The 23,811-nt window shown below is 43.2% G+C and overlaps 1 protein-coding gene across 1 annotated transcript in view; it reads right to left on the bottom strand.

The window, feature by feature from the left end:
* GPC4 (glypican 4) overlaps positions 1-23,811 on the bottom strand; it is a 108,690-nt gene that overhangs the window by 13,176 nt on the left and 71,703 nt on the right. The window contains exons 2-3 of the mRNA XM_027054417.2: positions 23,568-23,726; positions 8,142-8,533 (exon numbers count right to left, since the gene is read on the bottom strand). Coding sequence (XP_026910218.1) covers positions 8,142-8,533; positions 23,568-23,726 — 551 coding nt within the window. The remainder of the gene's footprint in view (positions 1-8,141; positions 8,534-23,567; positions 23,727-23,811) is intronic.

The raw sequence follows: 23,811 nt of genomic DNA on the forward strand, positions 1-23,811 counted from the left end.
GATATCTGTCTTTCTCTAATTTCACTTAGCATAATACCCTCTAGTTCCATCCATATAGTTGCAAATGGCCAGATTTCATTCTTTTTGATTGCCGAGTAATACTCCATCATTGTTGAGCTATATGCTAACTAACTTGGATGTAAATTTTTTTTTAAAAAGAAACAAAATGGATACCTACCTTTTAGAATCCTCAAGAGCTTCATTCTGGGACTTTATTTATTTTCAACGGAAATTCAAGTTCATTCACATTCTACTGCCTTGTAACCCTCAAAATCAATGACTTCTTGAGTCCCCAAATAGCTTACTAAAGTAAGTACTTAGTAAAGTACATTTACGTCGAGACCCAAGTCCAAGTGGTAGATTGGGCCACATGCAGAGTGATAAAAGGGGTAAACTATACTCCAAGGGCTTCCTTTGATCCTTGTGTTCAGCACCAAGGGTCTGGGGAGCTCAGTTGGTTAAGTGTCCAACTTCAGCTCAGGTCATGATCTCACGTTTGTGGGCTTGAGCCCCGCGTCAGGCTCTGTGCTGACAGCAAGGAACCTGGAGCCTGCTTTGGATTTTGTGTCTCCCTCTCTCTCTGCCCCTTCCCTGCTTCCGCTGTCTCTGTCTCTCAAAAATGAATAAATGTTTAAAAATTAAAAAAAAAATGTTCAACACCATGGTTCCTTTGGGTTACAACTCTTGACCAACATTTGAGGTTTTCCTTTGGTTTAGAAGGGTCTGTTGAACTCTGATGCCAGTAATTTCAGAATCCTAGGGGCTGGGGTAGGAGTAAGAGTAGGGGTTATGATTACTTTGATAAAAGGCACGTTTTCCCAGACCTCTCTTAGAGGAGTTACTTCTCAAAATGGTATTTAGAAACAGAGAAGGGAAAATTATACATTCTTCCCTTTCCCCTTTGAACCACTAAGAGAATGGATCAATGGGCTCAGGAGAAAAAAGCTTATTTAGCATTTATGGTTTCATGATCATGAAGGTCCTGATGTCAAGGCTGAAGAGTAAAATATTCTGCTCTATGTCAGAATTACCTGTCTACTGATAGCTTTTATTGGATTTTATTAGTACGTAAGATACAGTTATAGAGTACTTACTAGGTGCCAGGCTCTGTTCTGAGTACTTTACGTGTCTATTAACTCATTTATGCCTCAAAATAATCGTATGAGAGGAGTATTATCATTTCATTTCACAGATGAGAAAGCCGAGGTCCAAAGAGTTTAAGGGATTCACACATGATCGTCCAGTAAACGGCCAAGATTTGCATGGAGGCATTTTGGTTCTAGAATAGGTACTCTCAACTTCCTTGAGTATCGGAATGGCTTCTTTTGAGTAACAGAGAACAGTGAAGGAAACGTGAGGGCAGCACGTGGGGCTGGGCCTTCTCACAGCTCCCCAGACCCAGCACAGGGTATCCACACACAGGGATGGGGAGGGATGTTTATCCACATGGATCAGTACTTGACTAGATCCTTGGATGAGAGGACATACTACTTTAATAAACAACAAGGACTTATTCAGCCAATGCTATAACGTCACAATGGTTTAAGATGCCACAGGGGCGAAGAAAAAAATATATATGCCACTCACCGGCCCCTGCTCACCAAGAGTTCAACAGCTCAAGCAAACACTGCTGCACATGGAGAAAAAAAGAGCTACTTCAACAACAACAACTCCGGAAAACAATAGACACATTTTACCAAAGCTCTAACATTTTGAAAGGACTGTAGCTATGTGGCAGAGATGATCAATTTCTACTAGGAAGTGGGGCATTACATATGAAAAAGGTTTGACATTATTTATGTAAGAATGAGGTGGTGTGGGTGCCTGGGTGGCTCAGTCGGTTAAGAGTCTGACTTCAGCTCGGGTCACGATCTCACAGTTTTTGAGTTCGAGCCCCGTGTCGGGCTCTCTGCTGTCAGCACAGAGCCCGCTTTGGATCTTCTGTGCCCCTCCGTCTCTGCCCCACCCCTGCTCCTTCTCACTCTCTCAAAAATAAATAAACTTGAAAAAAAAGAATGAGGTGCTTTGACTTGTTTACTTTGCGGGGGGGGGGGCAGCATGGTAGAAAGGGGACATCATCAGGACTCAACATTTCTATATGAACTCAAATCAAAATCTGAGTTAGTGACCCATGACAATATATTAATAGCCAATTTCCGAGTCTTAGAAAATCCTTCAAGACTGACCAAGGTCTTTCTAAAGGCTAAAGTGTCTTAGGATTTTAGGAGGCAGTCTGTGTTTCATGGTAAAAGTCAATGGGAGGGAGGAAGAACCCTCATTTCCCTTTCATAAGATACTCATTCCTGCCATCCTCAGGATATCCATTTGACACTGATATCTGCACACCATTTCTGCTATAAAAAGGCTTTGCAGAAAAGTCCCCTTCTCTGCAAAGACTTTTCTAATATAGATTGCGACTTTCTACTAAATAACCTCCATTTTCCAAGCACCACATTAAAAACTACTGCAAGCAGCCTGAAGAAAAGAAAAATGCTGGAGAGGAACTCTTCACGCAGCCTGGATTTCGTTTCAGTAATTCAGAGCGAGCCTTAAGCCACATTACACAGTGATGGCAGTCAACAAGCTGCACTGAAGTTAAAAACACATTTCCTTTCAGTTTATTCCAGTCCCTGACATACATTTGCTGCAACGTTTTTTTTTGGTCTGCAAAGCCAACGGTACTGAACAAACAAAAAAAGATCTAGATTTTATCTGTTGCTTGGTAACATAAGCACCCAATAAAAATAAGGGGAAAATCTTTCCCAAAATTATGGTTAAAAAAAAGACAGGGAACCCAAACACGCTGTGAGACGTGACGAGTTTATTCAACAACTTCCTAGTGTTTGAATTCACTGAACACTCACGAAGAAAGGACGATGAGATGCTCCCATTTCCTTGGGAACAGGATTTTAATTTTTTTTTCAACGTTTATTTATTTTTGGGACAGAGAGAGACAGAGCATGAACGGGGGAGGGGCAGAGAGAGAGGGAGACACAGAATCGGAAGCAGGCTCCAGGCTCTGAGCCATCAGCCCAGAGCCCGATGTGGGGCTCGAACTCACGGACCGCGAGATCGTGACCTGAGCTGAAGTCGGACGCTTAACCGACTGAGCCACCCAGGCGCCCCGAGAACAGGATTTTAAAGACGTAACAAAATACATGGAATTAACCAGGACCCACTCAGGAATATTTATGGACACACCATAGGTAAGACTGAAGCATCAGTTGTATTGACCTCGTTACAGAGGGCTCTATTTTTGTCCTGAGAGTATGCCTCTCAGTTTCCTCAGTCCTCCACACTCCTCCCATCCCACTCCCTTCCCTATTAGCTAAAGTCCTACCTTCCTCTTTGCAATCCTACTGTTTATAAAGGTTGTGAGTGAAAACAAATATTAAGTGTTGAAAAAATGTCTACACCCTGCTTCTTAAAAGCTTTTTGTATAGGGGCACCAGGGTGGCTTATGTGGTTAAGCGTTCGACTCTTGATTTCAACTCAGGTCATGATCTCACGGTTTGCGGAATGGAGCCCTCCGTCGGGCTCTGCGCGGATAGCACAGAGCCTGCTTGGGATTCTCTGCCTCCGTCTCTGCCCCAACCCCCCCCCCCCACGTGCTGGCCCCCTCGTGCGCTCTCTCTCTCGTGTGTATGCATGTGCGCTTTCAAAATAGATAAACTTTTTTTAAAAAAAGCTTTTTGTAGAGATTTATAAAATGTACATTTATCGTGATTCGGGAAATGGCAGAATAATTTGGGCAGCACTCCTGTATGTGCTGGGGCACTGTGGACACACAAAACTGAAGGGGGAGCAACGGAAATTGTTTTCAAGGCAGGACAATCATTTAGACATCACAATGTAAAGCACTGATTCCTAATTATAGCCCCTGTAGTTGGGGTGGGGGTGTAGACACAGTCCCATTATGTCAGTGTTAATTGAAACCATGAGAACGCAACTGTCTTTGGCATAGGAGCTATTAATTTGCATGGTGCATGCAACCACTTGTGCGTTCTTGAAAGACCACAACAGACTTCCCCCTTCCAGGCAAAACTGCTGTTAGGCAGGTAAATACGAAATGCATCACAAACCATGACAAGTACGACGGAGTAAGGAATACGGAGATGTGTAATGCCAGAGTACTCTTGAACCATTTGTTCCTAATTAAGGGGACTCTTCTGAAGCTGGGACTGTAAATCTCAGTGGAGTGAGCTGCAAGGCAAGTGTCCTTCAACTAAGAAGTGACTTTCTCTTGGAGTCAGTTAAGCCTGCTGATGCTAATGGCCTTTAAAAGGTTTCAGTGATCATCAAATCATTGCTACACGTGTAACTACAACTCTTGTGTTGCAAAAGTTAGCTGGAAAAACAGGGCATCCGCTTACACACAGAAAAAGTGGGAACATGTTTGAGTTAGGTATACAGTAACTAGTCCCCCAAGACCACAGTGCTTTTCCATATTTGACTTTGAAAGACACCTTTGTAGAGCGGGTGGGTGAGGTGGCGGTCCGGAATTAGGAAATCTATCCTCCTCTCTGAGAGGCCTTTCTTTTCCACGCCCAAGAATAATTAATTCTATCAGACACCAAAAGAAGGAATGTCTATTTCTTGGGTTGCTCTAGCAACTGGCAGTGGTGGGAGCCCATATGAAAAACCAGTGCTTGGGTCCCCAAACCGGTCAAGAAGCTTATCTTATTAACCAAATATAGGGGTTTTTTTCCAGCATGTTCAATTTGGAATAAGGTTTTGATAGATCATTTACTGTCTTCCCTATACCACTGTATATTACAATTTTCTATTTCATAGTCATACTCTAGAAATTAGTGTAATAAATATTTTCTCAAATACCTAAGTATTCCTTGCAGGCTTGTAAGCAACAACATTACAGAGATGAGAGATTTTTTTTACACATATTGTGTTTTAACTCCTTTAGAAACTGATTTGATGCCCGAGTGTCTTATTATTGTGTAATTTAAATAACATAACCCAACGTAGCTGAAGGGTTTGCTTTTAAGTTAGTCCTTAGTCTACAAGAAGCTCAGCAGGGAAGCACAACATTATTTAAAAAGTTTACGGGGCTCCCGGGTGGCTTAGTCGGTTAAGCATCCGACTTCAGCTCAGGTCATGATGTCGTGGTTCGTGGGTTCGAGCCCCGCATCGGGCTCTGTGCTGACAGCTCGGAGCCTGGAGCCTGCTTCAGGTTCTGTGTCTCCCTCCTTCTCTGCCCTTCCCCCACTTGTGCTCTGTCGCTCTCTCTCGCTCTCTCTCTCAAAAATAAACAAACATTAAAAAAAAGATCTTAACAAAAAGTTTCCAATTGCAAATACAAACTTTAAAGCAGACATGAAAGAGTATTTTCAACTAAACAAGTGGCAAGTGATGTTTACTCAAAGTAAATCAAGCCCTACAGCTTGTGTTCACTGTATTCTCACAAAACTATGCAAATATCTCTTAGGCAGATACGAGAATACAGTGACCGTAGAATACACATTAACTCTGAAACAAATTTAGGGTTATATTTAGAAAGGAACGTTCTCCAACAACATAACAGTACTAAGGTACACAGGAAATCTCTTGCTTAAAAAAAATTCATACCAAAAGAAACATCAGAAATGGATCGTGACTCTTACTTTGAGTCACGTGCTCCTGACGGCATAGGCTAAGGGCGTTTGGATCTTACATACAAAAGCCGATCTTGCTGATTTCCCACCATGAATTCTGAGAAGCAGGTCAAGAAGAATGTGACACCGGGAAACCACAACTGCTTCCTTGTCCCTACCCTGGGAAGAGGGCTGGTGTGGACAATGGCAAACCTTCTGGCCCTCGACCTTCTCATCGGTGACGAAGGGTCTCGAAATCACTTCTTGTTTTATCTACAGCCTTCTACCCCAAGTGGGAGGTTCTGGAATCTCAGTTCTCTAGGGGGTCTCCAACTTAGCAAAGGTAGGCTAACCAGACTTGTGCTGGCCTGTCCCTTTACCCAAGAATCGAAAGGGGGATGATTAATTTAAAAGCAACCACTTTTCAGACGCTTACAAAAAGGGCTTTCTCCTCCTTGTCTTTCTCTTCAGCGCAAGTCTGCACACATGCACACACGTACACAAGCAGGCACACACACTCATTCAAGTCACATAGCAGTGCCTGTCTGCCTATCCAGATCAGGATGAAGCCAAGGACTTGCTGAAGAAGGGCAGATGTGTGAGGTGAGCTACAGTGTAAATGACTTTGATCTGGAGTCACTGTGCCTTGTTTCGGGACTCTGACACGAGCACCTACAGGATTCATAATGGATGCTGGGGTTGGCAGAAATTCAGCAATCAGATTATTCCTTTAATTATAACCACCATCCCCCCACGTGCACACATCCACCCTCCTATGCCTCAACAAATTGTTGCAATTTGTAAGGAAAATATCAGGAGAAAAAGGAGTGAACAGAAACATGCTGGAAAGAATTGTTTCCTGCAAATTCGTGGCCTGGAGATGAGAGAGAACAAACAAAACTGAAATAACGAATGCAACCAATCAACGAATCCTCGTATCACCCAATCCTAGTACGAAATATCCCATAAGCATCTAATCTTTTACGGCACACAATTCATCAGAATCTTCTCTTTGCTGGGTTAACGCAAGTTTCGTCTCTAACTAGGGTAACCATGAATCCCGGTCCACTAGGGACAATCCTATTGCTTATTTCAAATTAGTGGCACATGTGGTCTGGGTAGGGCTGTGAATAAGCACCTCTCGGTTTCGACGATAAGCATCCTGGTTTGGACGATAAATTGAATGGTCACTTGAACTCTAGATGAACTGGTAGACAATCAGATTGATATTCCAGTTGTGTTGCTGTTCAGTTTTTATTTTGACCTCTCCTTCAGTCCCCCAAACAACCAAATGGCCTAAGTAAAAGCTGCTGACCTTATGACTGCAATTTTTTTTAGCAAATGGACTACAATTTAGTTTTTTCCTTTGGAGGCCGGAATATAATGGCACCAAGATCAGTCCCTCCAGAAGGTAATGTGCCCCAGGTTATTCTGTTCCTTCACTGGTATTAAGTCCTGGAAGGGTAGAGGTGGAAAGGCCTTCAAATTTCGTCTTTTTTTCTGGGGAAGGGGGAGTAAAGGAGCCATAGAACCATTTCCCCCTCAGAATCTGACTCAATACTCGACTTGGCAAAGGGGAAAGCAAAGCTTCTCCGGTGCAGCCAGCAGGTGAAGTCCCCGTGTCTCTCTTCCTCTCCTCAAGGAGGCCCCTGAGACACCTTCTTAAGGGGCTTCAAAGAACTCAGTCCAATTCCTTCAATTTACAAATGAGGAAACTGTAATATATTCATTCTGTCTATTGGTACTCCTATAAACAAAGCCATAAGTCAAGAGCAGGTGGCCCACACTGATTGTCATAAAAAGCTCTGCCTTCTCAAGAGCATGGAGTACACCTTAAAACATAGAACAAGGAAACACGCAGGAATGGATGTTAAATACTGTTCCAGACTGCAACCGGCAGGCCCAAACCCAGTCACTCAAAGCAACTAAATATGGAACCTGTCTGCTTCTTCCTGTGGAGGGGAAGTAGAATAGGAGGCAAAAAGAGTATGGCGATATTAAACTCAGTTTGAAAATGAAGGTTCCAAAGTGAACATACAATCTGCTTCTAAGAATAGCTACCAAGGAAACCACTGAAAAGAATGACGATGTTCCGCACAGCATGGTCTCTAACTATACGGCGTACGTGTATCGGGCCAATGTGTGCGAGGGAAAAAGGCAAGAGAGAGAAGAGAGCAGAACAGAAGAAAACCGTTCTCGAGCCCACGTATTTGTCTACCTCCCAAACTTCCTCTTAAAATGCAACAACACAGGGGTGCCCAGGTGGCTCAGCCGGTTAAGCATCAGACTCTCGATTTCGGCTTAGGTCATGATCTCAAGTTCATGAGATCGAGCCCCACACGGGGCGCTGAGCTGACCGCGTGCAGCCTACTTGGGATTCTCTCTCTCTCTCTATGCCCCTCCTCTGTCCACGCTCTCTCTCTCAAAACAAATAAACATTAGATAGATAGATAGATAGATAGAAAGAAAGAAAGAAAGAAAGAAAGAAAGAAAGAAAGAAAGAAAGAAAGAAACAACACACACAAAAAAACACAGGATGCAGCCAGTGCTTACCACGGACACTTTGCTCACTACATCCCTCGCAACTGCCAAGCCCTGAGCAAAAGTACGGGCTGCTACAAACGCACGGGTGACCTGCAGCTTCAGCTTCCGAGGGACATCTCCAAAGGGCTTCAGCTGCTCGGTGTACTTGCTCACACATTCCAGGTACTCGTCTGTAAAGTGGTACTGGGAGTTCACCAGGCGGAACATCCGCTCCAGAAGGCGAGCCCAGAAGTCACTTAGCATCTCTTCCAGGTTGACGCTTCCCGCCACATAGTAGCGCTTCAGCTCTCCGAAGAGATCTTTAAATAGCTCGGAATTCTGCATGTATAAACGGCCATATGTCTTCACGAACATGTCATTGAGGGATTTCTCTGCATTTTCCAGCAGTTCTTTGAAGAATTCTAAAAACCAAACAAAAAAAAAAAGAAGAAGAAAAAGAAAGAAAGGGTTTTCAGTAACTGAATAACGGAGGGCTCTTCGGGTCCATTTGAAGACTGAAAAAAAAAATCAGAGAATTAAACTGGAAAACATGCTCACATAGGTGGATTTCTTTCGAGGGGATGTGGCATTGCTGGTCGTTTGTCAATGAAAGGAAACCTAGGTCACAAGTCACAAAGTCTCAGGGGGAAAAAAAGAATATTTTAGACCAAGAACTTCTCGGAAGTCAATATAAAACACACACACAGCCAGACATTTCTCTCATTCAGTCACAAGGTAAAGAAAGAACCAGATAAAAATGGGTACATGAAGTCTAAAACATGAGATCTGCCAGAACTTTCTTACCATAAGACTCTAAACCAAAGCCAATGATGCCTCTGAATTGAAACCTAACACCAGTGGACAGGTATTTTCAAAACATGTTGTTTTACTTGGACACATTTTTTTTTCTTTTTCTCCTTACATCTACATGACATGTAAGAACGCTACCCAGGAAATGCTAGCGGACAAGAAACATATGAAACACCCTAAAAGCTAGCACTGAGATTTTCCGCAACTAAGTTCACAGGTGTTCCCTGGGACGTTAGTACAAATTGGGGTATCCAAGCTGACCTTGGGTTCTTAAAGGATTCATATGGTAACATCATGAGATTCTTGGCGGGAAGTGGGGAGGAGAGAGAGAGAAATGTCTAACAGACTCAACCACAGATCTGGTATATTTATAGGACAACAGGGAAAACTAAAATAAATAAGAATTCCTGGTTATTTTGGATCTACATTTTTGGCCTGAGTGTTAAAGATAGTAATCTCTTAAGTACACATGGCAAATTAGTTTCTCCTGAAGCTTTTCTTAGGCAGGTCAGAGAAGAGCTAATGGTGCATCTGTATCAATAATTCTTCAAGAATCTATGGTTGGTATAAAAATAAACACTTCATGACATCAAGTGTATAAGCAGGAAATGTAATAAATACCGAAGCAAAATATAAGGACATCAATTAAGAAATTGCCTCCAGGGGTACCTGGGTGGCTCAGTTGGTTAAGCATCTGACTCTTGGTTTTGGTTCCGGTCATGCTCTCGCAGTTGGTGAGTTCAGGCCCCACATCGGGCTCTGCTTGCTTGGGATATTCATTTATTCATTCATTCATTCATTCATTCATTCATTCATATTCTGTCTGTCTGTCTCTCTCTCTCTCTCTCCACCCCCGCCCCGTGCTCTTCCCCGCCTCCTTCCCTCCTTCCTTCTCTCTCTCTCTCTCTCTCTCTCTCTCTCTCTGTCAAAAATAAATAAATAAATAAACTTAACCAAAAAAAGTGCCTCCAACCAAACAAGGAGTAGCAAAGAAAATATGGTGCCTCTTTCAAAGCCAGAAGAACATTAACAATCTTATCAAAATGCAATAGGGTGACAAAGCCATTATCTTCTCATAATGGGAAAGCATAATGGCAGGCAAATCAGAGGCTGAAAGCTGCTTTCAAATAGTTTCTCAAAACCTGCACTGGAAACACAGAAGCCTTTTGGAGGGGATGCGTGCCTTTGCTTACTTCCAAGAGATTCCATACCTATGTCCCTAACTCGTCACCACGCATAGTTGCTTGATGCTTGAGGCTGAAATCCACAGTCTTCTGCATTCCAGCTTTATAAACTATGTGTGTTTTGTTTGTGGGGGTAGTTTTGCACAGAGAACGGCTCTTTCCTTTTCCTTTGGTTGAGCTTTTCTTTCTACTACCATTTATCTTGCATTTCCTGGGCTTTCTTCAAGGAGAGAAAGGAAAATGGATTCTCTCCGAAGAGGTTAAAAAAAAAAAAAAAAAAGGTTGGGAGGCCAAGTCAACTCCTCACTTCCATTACAACTGCACAGTCTGGCATTTTTACCAACGTTCTGTCCCTGGAATTAGACCAGAAAGAACACAAGGAGATAGGGGAACTATATGAAAACCATTATTCAAATCAGGTACCTGAGAGGCCTCTGATTCTCTCCAAAATCCTAAGTGATTCTCAAGTGTGGCCCCAAGACAGGCAAGCATCACCACATCACCAGGATACTTGTTGGAAATGCCAAGTTCTTGGGCCCCACCCTAAACCCACTGGATCCGAGGCCCTGGGGATGGAGCCCAACCATCTACAACCCTGCTTCCCCTAAGGTGTGAGAACCACTCACCTCTCAATAGGGATCAACACCAGCTCAGGGCTGTGCTAATATGAAGCATGTGGGTTAATTAAGCGTTTTAATTAGAGGAAAATGTCTTTCCAATGAATTGGGTTTTTAAAATTTTTTTTCTTGCATTCTTGGGTATGATTTATGATGTTTTCGGGGGGACAAATGTTCCTGTGTGGAAGTCTCTACTAAGTGTGCAGATGCAGGTAGCACTTTTCTAGAATTCAAAGCTGCGGAGTCTTGCGGTAAGAAGAGACCTTAGTACATGTCCAATGAGTTGCACACATAGCTCCCACATACTGGAAAAACAAAGCCTGGTCGTTGAGATCAAAATGCAAGCCTTCTGTCAATCCAGTGCTATTAATATTTCACGATCCAAAAGAGAAGATTCCAAAGGTAACCACAGGCCCTTCCTTAATATTGGATTTTTATTACAGTGCTCATAAAATTGGCACACGTCATTTAGCGTAGAAGTAGGATGTTGAAAATTATTTGACTTGTGCTTTGATGACTCACTTAATAAGTAACTCTGAATACTCGCATTTCTAGTGAATGGCATCCACAGGTTTTAAGGGTAGGGGCAGAGTGGCATTTCAAAGGTATTTTAATTTAAAACCTCTATAAAATGTCAGAGTTCGTTGTTCAGGCTTCAAAGTGCTCCAGGTCAATGAAATGCTCAGACACTAAACATTTTATGGACAAAAATAAAAGTCTTAGAGTTCATCATTCAGATCAAAAATCTATGGGTTGGTGTAGCTCTGTATAACATAGCTTTGGAGTATAAGAGAAATGATCTAATTAAGAGGAAAACCGATTTCAAACCGGCATGCCCTCTGTCTAACACCATCATGGACCTTACTTTGTTTCCCATGACTCAAATCCGGTCTAGAAAGGGTGTGTGTGTGTGTGTGTGTGTGTGTGTGTGGCACATGCGCTGTGTGTTATGTTAATTTAAACTTTAAGAGATTAGCTTGGCACTACATACATATTAAATTCTAATTCCTTTGATTGTTCAGAAAATTCATTTCCTTTCCTTCACACTTTAAAGACTCTTTAGTGTGGCTATATAAGTTGCAAATATAAAGATCGTTTGAGTGGGCTATATATAGAAATTCTATAAAACTGATATAACAAGTTAAAATCTGATAATTTAATCCCTCCTAATGGCTATGCAATTTGACAAGTATTTACTGACTGGCTATTAGGGGCTCAAATCAAAGCACACTGTTTTACCATGCATTTTAACCTTCTTGCCGAATCAGACTCTGATCAGCATTTCCAGAAAGACAAATTTCCTTCATCCAATTCACCTTCACTATACCGCCAACCCTCCACACGTGGTTTTACGTGCCCCAGAGATTTTTAAAGCATCTATAAAATCCTTAATCCTTCGTTTCATATAGCAAGTTTTAAAATATTCATCTCTTTCACCTATGGAAGTTAACAGAACGAAAGTGAAGGGATCCCAAGAACCCAAACTAATTTCGCTTTGGACTTCTTATGGTCCTGTTTGGTTGGACTATGTGGCCTATGCCATTTGCCTCGGACACCTTGCAAGGATGGCAGGCATAGTTTAAATTCTAAAATCCATACTAAGGGGCACCTGGGTGGCTCAGGCAGTTAAGTACCCAACTTTGGCTCAGGTCACAATCTCACGGTTCATGAGTTCAAGCCCCACATCAGGCTCCCTGCTCTCAGAGCCTGCTTCAGATCCTCTGCTCTCTCTCTCTCTGCCCCTCCCCCCAAAAACAAACAAAAAAACATTAAAAAATAAATAAAACAAGATCCATACCAATTACTAGGCACCTGGGTGGGTCAGTCAGTTAGCATCTGACTCTTGATTTCAGGTCAGGTCACGATCTCACCGTTCGTGAGTTTGAGCCCCAGGTTGGGCTCTGTACTGACAGTGTGGAGCCTGATTGGGATTTTCTCTCTCCCTCCCTCCCCCCGCCCTCTCTCTCTCTCCCCCTTTCTGCCCCCCCCCTCAAATAAATAAGCATTAAAATCCATACCAATCAGGTACAATATCAAAACATAATAATTTGCTCTAAGGAGAAAAAAAGAGAAAACGGGAGAAAAAGCTTTTACATCTGCTACTCCTATCAAACTAGCAGCTTTCGTAGATTGTTATAGAATTTTCACATCCCCTCTCCCCCTTTCCTTCCTAGGACACTTCCTTCTACAATGAGGACTAGAACGTGGATTAGACATTCAGGTCCCGGTCCATTAGCCATCAACAGCAACCTCATAAATGGTTGTAACGTTCATCTCCGCTTTTCCCCCATTATTCAGAAATCAGGATCAGGGTCGGAGCTTAACTGCTAACGAAGAACCGCGTAGGTGTGAAGACACCTCGCAGCCATTCCTTCTTAATCATTGTGTCTGAAGCCAAGTGTAAGACACTTAGTGGCTCAGAGAGAACCAGCTAGAGCAGTGTAAACCAGAATTCCACAACGACCAGAAGCTTAGTTAACTGGCATTAGGTATCCCCTGTGGCAACTGCTTGTATTCATGAAAAATGCCGGGCAGGGAGTGTGTTTCAACTGATGCTACCAGTGGCTGAGAGACAGTCAGAGAGAAGAAAACTGTGTATAAGCGTTGAAAATATGGTATCTGTGACCAGGGTTTATTTCTCCTTCAGCTTCCAGTTTGGAGGCTTAAGTGTTTACGTTCTAAGGACCAAGCTACTCCCAGGTCTCATGAAGGTGCACCTGACATGGGGGTGGAAATAAACACTGCAACATGCTATACATATCCAACCCGGCGTGACACAGGGGGAAAAGCATGGGACCTCTCATTGATGAGCTGTGTGACCTGGAATGGACAGAGGAGCTAACCTCTCTGATCTTCTGTTGCCTCATCCATAACATGAGGCGGTCACTACTCATCTCACAGGGATGATGGCCAGCACGTAGGAGATGCTCAAGAAATGGACACTTTCTGTCAACTGTGCAGGGCTATTTTGTCACCTTTAGAGTGTCTTCCTGTCTACAATCACTTAAATCTTTCTTTTGAAGCTGGTTTTTATCTTTCCTGGCAGAGTCAAATAGTATCCAGCTCCGGGTACGTAAATGAAGCCAAAGCAGCTGGAGATGGATTAGGAAGACCCAAGGCCTTACACAACTGGGAGCAATTTAGTCAAGGGAAATGCTTAACAGCTCTGGCTTCCAATGCTGTGAAACATCTCAGACATCTACGACGGTGGCAGCTGCCACTGAAACACAGCAAAGACAGAAACCTCAACCCATCAAACAGGTTTTGTATTATATTAGGAGGGAGTATCACACACACCGCACGTAGATAAACACAGATCAGGGCATTAGAGTAAGCCAAGAACTGGGGAAAGGAAAATTAAGAAATAAGCGGCAGGTCGGTCCCCAAGCCTCCCCACGTATGTCATTTGCACACCGCCTTCTTTTCCTGGAGTCTGCTCGGTACATTGAGCTGGGGGACTCTAAGTATTTTCCAGCTCTAAAACGCGATTATCCTCAATGTCAGGAGTATCACTTTAACATGGGAAAAACTAGAATGAGAAGGCAGCTTTTCCATATACGAGTTTCCTCCATAAATATCCTGTCTTTTAAAAGAACGAAAAAGAACATCATGTGCAGCCACTTGTCTTGCATCAAATAAACATTCAAGATTCTTGAAACAGGTCAAAAGGCCCCCGGTTCTGCTGTTAAATGCCATTAGTTACTCCATTATAAACAATCAACTGGCCATTGATTAATGAGCTAGAAAACATTCTAGAACTAACCCATGACCTACAGAGACTGGAAGCCCTTTCTATTCAATCTGTTTGGCGTGGTGCTATAAATTTCCACCTTGTATTTATATTATTATGAAGCTGCTTTTTACACAGATGGATTAATTTCCTCTTTACTGTAAAGACTGTATTTCACAGCCCTGGTATGGTGTGCAAACAGTAAGTTACCACCTCGACGAAATTCCTGAGAAAAGAAGCCTGTGAGTGCTACAAATCATACCTTTCGCACTGTTAAGAAAACTCCGAGAGTTCTATTCACCCCCTCACCCAAGATCACGCATTAATAAAGAATGGTTGACATAAGCATCTATAAACGTCAGAGCAAACGGAAATTAAAAAAGCATCTTACGGACTGAAACCAAACTGAAACTTTGGTCTTTGACCATCTCCTCCTGTCTCGCTTTTTCAGTAGTCTCTGTATTTTAAGTTTTCAGCAGGGACTTTCCTCTATCCTGGCATAATCTTGCACTCCAAAAGTGCCTGGGAGGGCATGGTGTACGAAAAGGACATATACATGGGGCACCTGGGTGGCTCACATCCAACTCTTGATTTGGGCTCAGGTCATGATCTCATGGTTTGTGAGTTCAAGCCCTGCATCAGGCTCTGCACTGACAGTGCAAGGGCCTGCTTGGGATTCCCTCTCCCTCCCTCCCTCCCTCCCTCCCTCCCCCCGTCTCTGCTCCTCCCTTGCGCGTCCTATCTCAAATAAACTTTAACCAAAGCTTTTTGTAAATAAAAGGACATGTATTTGACTAACACTCATCAACCGGTGGCATCTCGATAGAACTCTCCTAGGTTGATGACAAGACAATTGCCAAGTGCAGGCCTTACTAGGGGGCTGCGAACATACGAAAAGGTGCTAGGGATCCTGCCAAAGTAGGTTGATCTTAATTAATGCATTTCGAACGCTAAAGCTCCTTATGTTGATCTCTCATGGCCCCTGTCTCATGCTACTGTAGCCAGAGACATGGGACAAATACTGTAAGGCCCCTTGTACTGGACCTCGTCCCATCCATACTAAGGGTCTACCCAACACCAGCCAGTTTCCTTTAACACCCATGTTTCTGCTCATTCAAGTGCCCAGAGAAGGCAGAGGGGATGCTGAAGCTACCCCAGGAGGGTAACTTCCATATACTAACCTCTATGTGGATCTACTGTATGGCCTCATATACAAAACTCATCATACAGTCTAGGTGCTCATGACCTAATATCAAGAGAAAAGTCAGGACAAAACGCAGCATAATCAGTTATGATGCTAATTTGCATCTACCTGCACAAAACACGATGAGGTAGGGCCAACGTTGACATAGACACAATGAGTGTTAGGGACCTGGGGCAATTTTTTTCAATAGACACTGCTCAATTTTGAGCGCCCAAATCATTCAGTGACATTTTATAGCCAGAAAAATACTATACCTTCATGTATCCAAACATTACTTTATTTCCCTTTATTCTATTCATTTAACTTAATTGCTGGAAGTTTCCATGCATTTTTCTGTGGTCTACAAATGGTCTACAGTGAGCACGGATACTTCAGGAGAAAAAAAAAACATTTTCTTCAAACACCACCAAAGCACTTCTTGTATTTTTCATAAAAATGATTTTTTTTCCTATCAAGTATACCTTTCAAATTATTGCAATTTGAAAGGTATGGAGAGGTATGAAAAAAATATAAATAAATTGCCCACAATCCCACCACTAAATGAGAGCAACAATGGTTTATCAAATTACCTCTTTTTCCCCATGAAGATATGCATCACATGCTTGAGATTATACCATATTTGTACCCTGTTCTCAGGTAACACCGTAGGGTTAATGTTTCCTATGTGATTAAAGATTCTTCAGAAACATCACCTGTGGGGCACCTGGGTGGCTCAGCCGGTTATGCGTCCACCTTTGGCTCCGGTAATGATCGTGCAGTTCATGAGTTCAAGCCCCACATCCGGCTCTGTGCTCACGGCTCAGAGCCTGGAGCCTGCTTTGCATTCGGTTGTCGCTGTCTCTCTCTGCCCCTCCCCCACTCACGCCCGCACGTGCTCTCTTTCTCTCAAAAATAAATATTAAAAATTTTTTTTAAAAAAGAAACATCGCTTTGTAACAACTGCGTATACATGACACCGTACGGACAGGTCACAATCGTTATGGGACCCTTAGACCGATTTCTGTTTTTCATTATTATAGGTAATGCTGTGATGAACGCCCTTGTACATCATTCTGCACGCAGACCTTTCTATCCCTGAGATAGATACCTACACGTGGAATTAGTAAATCAAAGGCTGGGAATGCATTCGAAACTTCTGACAGACTGACCTCCACAAAAGGTGTGCCCACGTGGCACTCCACCTGAGTCACATGTCTGAGTCCTATTTATTCCGAGAGTTTCGATGGCTTTGCTAGTTCTTTCAAGCGAAGGGGGGGCGGGGGGGACGGAGACGGGAAGGGACAATAAACAAGAAAGGCCTGACCGGCTTGAGAATTCTCCCAGTCAATCAGTCGGGAGTCAGTGCTAGATCAAATACGCCCCTTTCTTTGCCTGGACAGACAGCCGCCCGCAAGAGGGTGGGCAGAGAGGAACAACAGCGTTCTAAACTCCCAGGCTCAGAGTGCAATGAACCAACAAAGTAGATAAAAGCAGTTCAGCTGAAGCTCTTCCATTTATTTACTTGCCTCCAAACAGATCAGCTGCTTCTTGCTGCTGCCGTGACTTCTAAAGAAGTCAAAGCTAACAGCAGAGGCCCGCGGCGAAAGCGCCCCGGGCGGAGGGATCCTTGGAAGCTGCACAAGTATTTGCAACCCGCCCAGAGTGCCAATGCTACGGCCACGCCACGATTGGTCACACTTCAGATAACAACTCAAAAGGCAGAAAACCTTTGTCAATACAGAAATGTGTGTGTTTTGTCTGAGCTCTTGATTTGATTACAGTAAAGCTGGCAGTGGCTCTTTTTCATCAAGTTTCACAGAGAGATTATAAAAGAGTTAGCAAAAATGCCGGGCATTTTAGTCTCCTCCGCATGGAAGGAAAAGAAAATAGAATCGTAAAGGAAAGGGGAGTGGGGCTTCCCAACGAAATCAAAGACCATTACTATTATGATCTGGAAAAGAGCGCTACATTTGCAGGATGGCCAGAAGGCCTCGGGTCTCTCTCTGTAGTTTTGTGGCTGTGAAATGTTGTCCACTGTACTGTGGCAGAAGTTTGAAAAGGCAACACATTTCTTAAAAAGGCCTTAACGGATGAAATCTGAGGTGAGGATGAAAAAGCGACCCTAGGTTGTATGTACGTTAGACATTTCTTTGACACATTTATTTTGAGGATATTTAAGACTTTAAACAAATGTTACTATTTGAGAGGGAGAGAGAGAGAGAGAGAGAGAGAGAGAGAGAGAACGTGGGGGAGGGGCCAAGAGAGAGGGAGGCACAGCATCCGAACCAGGCTCCAGGCTCTGAGCTGTCAGCACAGAACCCGATGCGGGGCTTGAACCCACGGACAGCGAGACCATGACCTGAGCTCAAGTCGGAGGCTCAACCAACTGAGCCACCCAGGTGCCCAAGACTTTTTTTTTTTTTAACGTAAAAACCTCCCAGGGGGCCTTTGGTTAAAGTCAATATGGATGTGCAAAGGAAAATAATAAAACCATGCAGCTGAAAAAATAAAGTCAGAGGTCAGGGCAATTCCGGAAATTTCAGTTTGGCTAATGGCCATGAAGCTGGGTTGGACGTATCTGCCTTTTAAGGTGAGCGGCCAGCTTCCTCCCACCGAGGTCACCGCTTTCGTGGGCATGTGAATTCTAATGCCATCAACTCCCTGCACCTCCACGCTGGTTATCCGACTGGCCTAATGAAGTGGATGGCCAGTATGAAGTCTGGGAAATTTCCAGTCAGTGATTAAAACACAGATTTGGCTAAATCTGCAGAGTGCGACATGTCCTGCCTTTGTGAAATGATAGAAAACAAGGGGGCGTGAGGGCTTAAGGAAAGGGTGGCCACTTTGATTTGCACTTGGCCCATGCAGATAGATGGGACAGACAATTATTTCTTTTATGTGCGTTTTAAGCTAATTCAGAAAATTTCTACTATTATTCGAGTTAACAAGCTTCAGGCTCAAGGGAGGGTTTTCAAAGACCTGCGGAGAGTAGTGGAGTTAAGAAATCATAGCGGGAAAATAGAGGGTACCAGACAGGCGGCTAATTAACATCTTGTAAGACCTTTCACTAAAGCAGCTGGTCTAGTCACATGTTTAGAAGATACACAGAATTTTTAGAATTGAAAGGGTCTTTAGAGAGCATCCAGCTCAACCCCCTCATTTTATGGATGGGAAAACTGAGACCCAGCAAATGTCAGAACCAGGCTGACAATTCAGTGTGCTGTCTCCCAAAGTTACTCCATTTGCTCCCTAAAATGATGAATCAACAGAGTTTTCGCGATGGGCTAGCATCAGACAACCTATCTCCTTAAGATTTCTTCAACATGCAAACCAAACCGTTTGATTCGGGAAGTTAGGCAAAAATATACTCGCATACTTGTTAACATCAGTTTTACTACGTGATTCAGAGATATACTGAACACGGCAGCTCTAATCTTCTTAATCTATTTGGGTTGTTTGAGCCATGCTTCTTTTAAAAACAACTAGTCTCTCACAAAACACGACATTTTGGGGTGGGCCTTTATGTTGTGGTCCCAAAACACGGATTACGCCCCACTTCTATTATTTCTATTCCTCTGCCTGGCAATTCTTTCAAAGCCCCGTGAACTGCACGTGTGATTAGCATATTCATGAGACAACCGATTCAGCTATGTTAATTAGCAGTTTTCCTTAAAAAAAAAAAAAAAAAAAAAAATCCCAGAACTCGCCAAGAGGGGGAGCAGCCAGCTCTGTCACCATCGCTTCCCGGCTCTAGGTGTCTAGCCGAACATCGTAAGTGAAAGAGTGGACACAGAAGATTACAGTGTGGAAAAATAAAGAGGTGAGACCTTAGACTCAGATGTGCAGGTTTAAAATGTGAGAAACCCGAGAATTCTGTGGGGGAGATGCGCTGCCTGAACGTGTACCTCTGTACTTCACTCGAGCCTGAGAACACACACCTGCACACAGTTGACAACTTAAAACAGGATTTACAGGGGCGCCTGGGTGGCTCCGTCTGTTAAGCGACCGACTCTTGATTTTGGCTCAGGTCGTGTCACGGTCCTTGGGATCGAGCCCCATGTTGGGCTGTGCACTGACAGCGTGGTGCCTGCTTCAGATTTTCTCTCTCTCTCTCTCTCTCTCTCTCTCTCTCTCTTTCACACACACACACACACACACACTAAATTCTCTAAAAAATGAATTTACAGACTGTATAATCTCTTCAGATGGGCAAACAACAGAAAACTAAACGTGTAGAACAAAAGAAAAGCCTTTAGGGATGAGGGAACTGGCTTCGAAACACCATATTTGGCACCTGAACTCCGGAGCTTCTCAAGGCAGAATGATGGAAACTTGGGGTAATGGGATGGTCTCTGGTTAACGAAGGCTAATCCCCTAAAAAGCCTACAAATCTTGTTTTTGTTGAAAAGTTTATAAAAAGCAATTGTTCCTGTCTTAGAAGTGGGTATCTCATAAACAAGACTAAAGGTTTTAAGTTGCCTGTGCTCGGGGTCACCACTTTAATTTTTTTTATGTTTGTTTATTTTTCAGAGACAGGGAGAGAGAGAGCGGGGCAGGGGCAGAGAGAGAGAGAGAGAGAGAGAGAGGCACAGAATCCGAAGCAGGTTCCAGGCTCTGAGCGGTCAGCACAGGGCCTGATGCGGGGCTCGAACTCCTGAACCACGAGATCATGGCCTGAGCCGAAGTCGGACACTTAACTGACTGAGCCACCCAGGTGCCCCTAAATTTATACCATAAGCTTGGAAATAGCAAAAGATGCTCCTTTGAAGTTGCTTGACCTTGTACGTTCCCATGTGTCCCTTTCCTATTTCCTCAGGACTCACCCTCAGCCTTCTTTATACCACCTTGCAGCCCCATCATGGTTCTCCAGCTGCCATCCTGCTGCTCGGTCCAACCTTCTCTCTTCCATTCACCCCAAGAACCTCGGGCTTGTCCTTTACAACGGCTTGGACAATTCTTTGAGCAAAGCACCCTGCCCTTGGATTTCTGAGCATCAAGACAACCTCTATACGATTTTACTCACCATCATCTTTAGGCCTGAGGAGTGTTAGCAGCTCCTAACGGCCATCCTTAAAAATCAGTCAACAAACACAGCAAACCCACGTGAGGCTTATGGTTTGTTGGATAGCAGTCAACTGACGTTTTACCATACAAAAGCATTTCATTATCTCAGAAAACCCAAATTGGAGGAAATAGGCAACATATCCCAGACCTGTTCTGATCACCAGACCAAACACATTTCAACTACTATTCCCTCAAAAGAAATTTAATCTATTCTCACTACCTTTATTGTCTATGCCATAGTTGAAGTTAGAAGAAACGAACTAGAGTTTCATAATCATTTTCATGACCAGTTGTGAAACTGATACAGTATTATTAAAACATTTATTGAATGTGAAACCTGGTAGGGAAGGGCAAGAGAAACTTTTCTCTGTAATTTTTTTTAATGTTTTTATTTATTTTTGAGACAGAGAGAGACAGAGCATGAGCAGCGGAGGGGCGGAGAGAGAGGGAGACACAGACTCTGAAGCAGGCTCCAGTCTCTGAGCTATCGGCACAGAGCCCGACGCGGGGCTCTCAAACTCACAGACTGTGAGATCATGACCTGAGCCGAAGTCGGACGCTTAACCGACTGAGCCACCCAGGCGCCCCTGTTTTCTCTGTAATTTTTGAAAAAACTTCTACTAACACTTACTGGTGGTGTTTCTCTGTGTGGCTTCTTAAAAACTACACGTTGGAATCATATGAGTAATGCCACAAAACCATGGGGAGCGAGAAGGGGAAAGAATAGCTAAACCAGCAGGCCTGGAGGCGAGAGGTCACTAACGTCTGTGGCCTCATACCAGGAAGAGACAGGTCTAACAGGAAATGGGGCAACTTGGGGGTGGCGGAACTTGAAAACTGCTTTATCTCCAACTCCATCATGCTGCCAACAGGTTAGTCGTTTGTAAAGAGCAGGACTTTTTCCTTCTAAATGACATGATAAAACCCCAAGGGGTCATTTTTTTTGGTATCAGCAGCTCAAGTTTTCAAAGATGGCTATCTGATTATCTTTCTAGGTATTGTCCTCAACGTTAAAGAAAATGCTTGGGTTACTGTATTGAATGAGAAATGCCATAGTCAAGCAAATACCAGTCTTTCTAATAATTATAATAATTTATATAAAAATAAATATAATAATCATAATTAATATAAATAATTTGTATAATAATAATAATTAGACCACCAATATAGACAGAGGTGGTCTAATGATGTCTTTTGATATCAACACCCATCTCTGCGTGGTATTAGCACGTTGCTAAGTACTCTTTATAGTTACAACATGTGCAGTGAGTGGGGTATTGACTAACAAACAGGAAAGAGATATAAAAACATTTGTATCCAGGGGCACCCGGGTGGCTCAGTCAGTTAAGCGTCCGACTTCGGCTCAGGTCATGATCTCACGGTTTGTGAGTTCGAGCCCCGCGTCGGGCTCTGTGCTGACAGCTCGGAGCCTGGAGCCTGCTTTGGATCCTGTGTCTCCTTCTCTCTCTGCCCCTCCCTAACTTGTGCTCTCTCTCTCAAAAAATAAACAAATGTAAAAAAAAATTAAAAAAAAAAACATTTCTATCCATCCAGGAAAAAGGAGGACATAAAATTAAGACTGAACCCAATTTTGCACAGCAACTGTTGATAAAATGGGCACAAAAAATGGTATGCTATGTAGGGAAAACTTCAGTTCAACTACATTACAAATTAAATATGCTCTCATGGTCTAGCCTGAGAACCCAACACTTATTAAATCGGTTATAAGTTTCAAATAACAAATCTCGAAGCCAACATTTGAAATACAACCTGTTCTTTAGCTGGGGACTGCCTTATCAGCTATATAAATCTAATTTCATCCAACTTCTCACCATGGTAACAAGCCCTTTGCAGAAATACTCAAAGACATTTCACATCTCGAAAATTTGCCTTGTACTTCTTCACCACACATAATGTCAAGAAAAGCACGCTTCAAAGGTACTATGTAATTAGAATGGCCTTTAAAACAGGCACAAAGAAAACCATTCCTATGAAACTTAAACCTACTTCATAATAATCTTCAGACTGAGTACAGAGCACCAGAGAAAAGAATCCTGAGGGGTTTGGGATCCCACACTCCCTGGGTTTTAAAGTCTGTTATCGGTAGCGTTGCCTCCGATATGATTGAAGCGTCTCTCATTTGGACCCTATTGGCTAGTTGTTCACTATTAAAAGAAAGTGCGCCTACGAGCTTATGTTTGGCACAGGGGACCGAAATGGGTTTGGTCATGGCTTTACGTGGACAGACCACACCAAAGTGCCAGCTGAGAGACGAGGCCCAGCTTAACAGCAATTATAAATATAGTAGCTACTTCTGGGTCATCGCTGCATGGAAACCCAAGAGCTGGGTTTTAATCCTATCTGTGTACCACAGGGCTTCTAGGAACTCTAGTGGTCTCTGAGGAATCCAGTTTGAAATCTAATTGGAAATCCAGCATCTGCAGAATCTCTCTGGTTATGGTAAGTTTTCAGACGCCTGCTTTTTATTAGGGAGGTTTTTTTGTTTTGTTTTTTTTTTTAAAGTAACTTGCGTCAACAACACTATTTTGCGTTCACCCAAGAAAATAAATGAAAGCCTTTCAATTAAACTACGCTAATCTCTTTTTTTGTCTCCTTGTGACCATATTTCCATAATGCCTACCATACAGATTCTAGAGCATCCAGAAGGGCGCTAGCAATGACACTGGAGGACTAACTCGCCCCTAGGATCCAACAAGGAGAGTGTCTTCGGAGAAGGCAGGGGAGCTCTGAAAAAGCAATTGGACAAACTGAACTGTCACCTCTAAAATGTGACTCGAATAAAAGGTAAAGACCAATCCAAGAGCAAAGCACGTCGATGCTTACTTGGACCAGACTTCCAAAACCTACCATCAAACTTCTTGTAACGGGAAGCAAAGATGGCTTGCAAACGATTGCACTGTTCGCTGACCACACTTTTGAAATCATCTTTACTTTGCAGGCTGTATTTCTCCTCCATCTCCTGAGAGCAGCAGGTATAACCCTGAGGACAGATCTTCAAATGATCACCTGGAAGATAAAACATAAGACAATCAAGCTCCATTATCATTCATCAAGGCCAAGAGGGAAGAGTTTGGCTCAAGTGCACACTCTC

This window comes from Acinonyx jubatus, chromosome X, assembly GCF_027475565.1.
Source record: "Acinonyx jubatus isolate Ajub_Pintada_27869175 chromosome X, VMU_Ajub_asm_v1.0, whole genome shotgun sequence".
In the NCBI taxonomy this organism is placed as follows: Eukaryota; Metazoa; Chordata; class Mammalia; order Carnivora; family Felidae; genus Acinonyx; species Acinonyx jubatus.